The sequence below is a fragment of the Aristolochia californica genome, unplaced genomic scaffold, assembly GCF_029961685.1.
Source record: "Aristolochia californica isolate CCGP_79_NKW_82.1479 unplaced genomic scaffold, dmAriCali1.0.hap1 SCAF_14, whole genome shotgun sequence".
NCBI classification, from domain to species: domain Eukaryota; kingdom Viridiplantae; phylum Streptophyta; class Magnoliopsida; order Piperales; family Aristolochiaceae; genus Aristolochia; species Aristolochia californica.
Genome location: NW_027181815.1, coordinates 10,723,472 through 10,727,832, shown reverse-complemented (window position 1 = coordinate 10,727,832; position 4,361 = coordinate 10,723,472). Strand labels below are relative to the sequence as shown.

General features: G+C 42.5%; 1 protein-coding gene across 1 annotated transcript; it reads left to right on the top strand.

The window, feature by feature from the left end:
* Positions 1-265: 265 nt before the first annotated feature.
* LOC137949702 (probable indole-3-pyruvate monooxygenase YUCCA4) lies at positions 266-3,244 on the top strand. Its single transcript, XM_068795850.1, has 4 exons — positions 266-1,154; positions 1,647-1,895; positions 2,089-2,211; positions 2,789-3,244. The coding sequence occupies exons 1-4, from the start codon at positions 525-527 to the stop codon at positions 3,020-3,022; spliced, it is 1,236 nt and encodes a 411-aa protein (XP_068651951.1). The 5' UTR covers positions 266-524; the 3' UTR covers positions 3,023-3,244.
* The last annotated feature ends 1,117 nt before the right edge of the window (positions 3,245-4,361 follow it).

Sequence of the window (4,361 nt, the reverse complement as noted above, 5' to 3'; positions counted from 1 at the left end):
AACGAGACTCAAATAAATCAAATCGAACCAAACCGGAACCGAGTTAAGCTCGAGTCACTCGCAAACCAACTTGGTTCAATGCCACCTGTACTCCCGACCATGCAACCAAAGGATGATGACGTGTTGTGAATCCGGTTCAGGGGCGCTGAGGGTAACCTCGTAATTTCCGTCACTTTGTGCGGTCATTGAACTCCGTGGGTGCCTCTATTTATTTCTCCCCCCGTCCCCCATGTCTACATCCTTCACTCTGCAGATGGAGCTGAAAGAAGAGCCTTGAGAAACAGAACCGAATCCTTTCCTTAACAGTCACGCCACCCCCCTCTCCTCCTCCTCCCTTCCCTCTTCCCCGCATTCCCAACTACGATTGCGAACCCCTCACTACTCCCAACCATCTCCTCCCTTATTCCCTTTATAAATATCCTAATTACTCCTCCTCCTTCCCTACCCAGTTCGCTTCCTCTTCTTTCGCAGAATCACTGCATAGCTTCACCCGGCTTTTCTTCTTCTCCTTCTTCGCGACGTCCATGGGTTGTTGCAGAGAGGAGCACCTCCTAAGACGTGAGTGGTCCCACGGACCCATCGTCGTCGGTGCGGGCCCGTCCGGCCTCGCCGTCGCTGCTCTACTTGCACAGACTGGGGTCCCTTCCCTCCTCCTGGAGAAGACCAACTGTATCGCCTCGCTCTGGCAGCAACGGACTTACCAACGCTTGAAGCTTCACCTTCCCAAGCAGTTTTGCGAGTTGCCGCTGATGAGCTTCCCGGAAGATTTCCCAAAGTACCCGTCCAAGCAGCAGTTCATCTCTTACATGGAGTCCTACGCTGCTAATTTTTCCATCAAACCCAGGTTCGGGCAGTCGGTCTCGAGCGCCGAGTTCGATCAGGGTCTGGGTGTCTGGAGGATCAGAACCCAAGCCGTGGAGTACATGTCTCGCTGGTTGATCGTCGCTACCGGCGAGAACGCTGAACCTGTCATTCCTGAGATTTCAGGGATTGAGAAGTTTCACGGGCCGGTCATCCATACGAGCGTGTATAAGAGCGGTGCCGATTTTGAAGAGCAGAAGGTTCTGGTTGTTGGATGTGGGAATTCGGGGATGGAAGTCAGTTTGGACCTTTGCGGCCACAATGCGAACCCTTATATGGTGGCTAGAAGCACAGTAAGTTTCGAGAATTCTCATCTATCTGATACATTATAATCGTCGAGCAGCAACACTTCTCTCGGTTACTACCGTCTGTTCAATCCGTTTTTAAAAATCTTTTTTCTGGAGTCTGTGATTTAATATTGTGTACACGAGAAGCCGGAGCTGGAGCTAGTCTTGTCTGGACTGTTTAACCTATTCTTCTTTCTGCTCTTTTCTATTATTTCTTTGGATTTTCTTTGGGTGCTTGTGATGTCAGATAGTAAAAATTTCTGGCCTAGTTTGGAATATTTGTTTTGTTTTCTTTATTTCTGAATACAACTTGTCTTCGCTTCCGTTTCTTTAATTTGCTACCCTTACCGTATTAAGTATTTGCTGCTGCTGCTGCTGCTGCTAACTCTTTTCTCTTTCCTGGGTGACTCTAACCAGAGGTTCTTCGTGTGTTATTTTAGTTTTGGAAATATCACCTTTCCTGCTGTCTTTTTAACTCAAGCTTTGTAATGGATACAGGTGCACGTTCTACCAAGAGAGATGTTTGGCTTCTCCACCTTCGGAATAGCGATGGCGCTTCTCAAGTGGCTGCCTCTGAGACTGGTAGATAAATCTCTTCTACTGGTTGCAAATTTCACACTAGGCAACACCGACCGTTTGGGTCTCCGACGGCCCAAAACTGGTCCGATCGAGCTCAAAAACGTCACCGGCAAGACACCCGTCCTCGACGTTGGAGCTCTTTCGGCAATAAAATCCGGAAAAATCAAGGTTAGTGGGCTTTTAGTGCACACATGGAACTGCACCCAAGTTGGGGACTTGTTTTGTTCGTGTCTGGTTTTATGTTCACAAGCAAGGCTTTTCCTTTCTTTCTTTTACTGGTTTGGAGCTAAAAGGGTAGGCTGAGCGTCACGAGTTCTGGTGGTGGACTCGTTTGGCTGATTGGGTTTTACCGCCTTTGCAGGTGATGGAAGGCGTGAGAGAAATCACAAAGAAAGGAGCCAAATTCGTAGACGGACAAGAGAAAGAGTTCGATTCGATCATCTTGGCGACGGGGTATAAGAGCAACGTTCCTTCTTGGCTCAAGGTAAGCGTCACCTTCCCTAGTGTGTGTTTTTTTTTTATTTCTGCTGCTTCATCGTCATTCTCAGGGATATGCACGAGGACGCGTACAGTGATACTTTTTTTTCTTTTCCTACATCGTTCGGGAAAGAAAAGAAAAAGGCGAACCCGTTTTTACAGTTGACTGGGGCGTTTCCAAAGGGGAAGTTTCTGTTTTGGGAAAACTTGGGCTTTTTCTCCTTCCTTATTTGCTGGTTTTTTTCCAGTGAAAGAGTCGGGGAGGGGGGGAGTAGTTGTGGGTAGATTTTTAAGACGACAGTCACCACCGTATCTGTTTTCTTTTTCTCCAAGACTTGACGTCACTGCTCTCATTCGATTAAAAAGTCGGGGTTTTTAATGCAGGATTTTCCGAAAGAGAAAGTCACCTTTCATTCAGAAAAAGAGGAAAAAAGATTCATCAATGAATCTTCCCCATTAAAGATTCTGTTCACGTAACACTATTACCCTCCCTCTGAAACTAAATCATTCTTCAGAACGGGTATTTTCACATGTCCTTCTTCTCCACGTTCACGAGAACATAACCCTAGTGTGTGTATTTTCAGGGAAGCGATTTCTTCACGGAAGAAGGGATGCCAAAGACGCCGTTCCCCAACGGGTGGAAAGGGGAGAACGGGCTGTACACAGTGGGGTTCACAAGGCGGGGTCTGCTGGGTGCGTCCGCGGACGCCATTAAAATAGCTGGAGACATCGCCCACCAATGGAAGACGGCCAAGGAAACCGACATTTTCAACAACTCCCATTTCGTCCTCGTCGGAAGAACGCAACAGAGATCGTGAAGAAACCATTTGACCTTCTTTTCCCTTTTTTTTTTTTTTTTTCTAATCACCCTTGACCTGGTGTAACAAGCGGCTGTAGATCAAATCATCGAACAGACCTTGTGCTTCCATGTAAATAACCCAATTTTGCATGAGGTCTAAAGAAAAAAGAAATTTCCGAAATATTGTAATGCTCGCTGCTCGCTTTGTAAAATTCCATTATCAAGTTGAAATACAGAGAAACATCGTTTTGAAGTCTTGGTTCCAAATTCGTTAAGCGGATAAAAAAGAATAAAAAGGGTATTATGATCCTGAGCAGATTGCATGCTCGTAAAAATGTCATGTCAGCTTTTTTTTTCTTTACTGTATCAATTGGGCGCTCTACACGAGAAACTTCAGAAAGTCAAAAACATGGACGATATTTTGAGTAAATAATATCAAGACGTTTTGTCAAAATTGTGATGTAAATCCTCTCTTCCCCTCGACCCATCAAGGATACTTCTATATAATACATATCCGACCTAAAAAAATACTTTTTTTAATATTATAAAGATATTTTATTATTTTATAATATTTTATAATTCTATTTTATTTATATTATTCAGCATTAGTATGTTTTTTTATGATTTTAAAATAAGATAGATGATTCAAAAAACCATTTGGTGCGAAACATGCGAAATGTTGTTATCTTAGACATCTGATAAGAGTTAGAAACAAACGGGTCCGATCGATTCATCTCAATTTTACCGAATTGAATTTTTTTTAGGTTTGGTGTACCATAAACTATAGCAATTGGATTTGGTCCTGTTCAATTTATGCTAATGTAGACACTTGGAAAAATAATTTTGGAGTTAGTAGAAAGACATTACCAACCCATTAGTTTGTTAGTATAAGTCTTGTTGGTTGTGCAAAGGTTTAATTTATATCTTGAACTCAATGAGGAACAACACACATTTTATGAATGTTATCATAACTCAATAAGAAAATCAAGTTTAAAACATTCCATCTCCTCATGAATGATATGTTGAAGCCTTTGTTTTGTAACATTTTAAAATTTACTTAGGAATGTTTCTAAATTGAGGAAATACACTTTTGTTGACTTAGCACGATTGAGAGACTATCCTCAGATGAGGTAAGATTAAAATGACCTTCATAATCATTCTTGATATCAACCATGTTATCAATAAAAAACAATAACACCACTAAATTTCAAATAAATAGATAGACATACATGGTAGCACATAAACATCATTAACCATGGAAAACTATTCAAATCATCATTGTCTAGTTGGATTTCTTCATCTTCTTCATCAATGTGATGGCTACAAATGAGCACATAGGTGTAGGAAGAGTAGCGCGA

Bases quoted from the DNA above. Each gene is read 5' to 3' on its own strand.
- LOC137949702 (XM_068795850.1), top strand. From the start codon at position 525: ATGGGTTGTTGCAGAGAGGAGCACCTCCTAAGACGTGAGTGGTCCCAC. The intron at 1,896-2,088 runs GTTAGTGGGCTT...CCGCCTTTGCAG, and splicing joins TAAAATCCGGAAAAATCAAG to GTGATGGAAGGCGTGAGAGA. The intron at 2,212-2,788 runs GTAAGCGTCACC...GTGTATTTTCAG, and splicing joins ACGTTCCTTCTTGGCTCAAG to GGAAGCGATTTCTTCACGGA.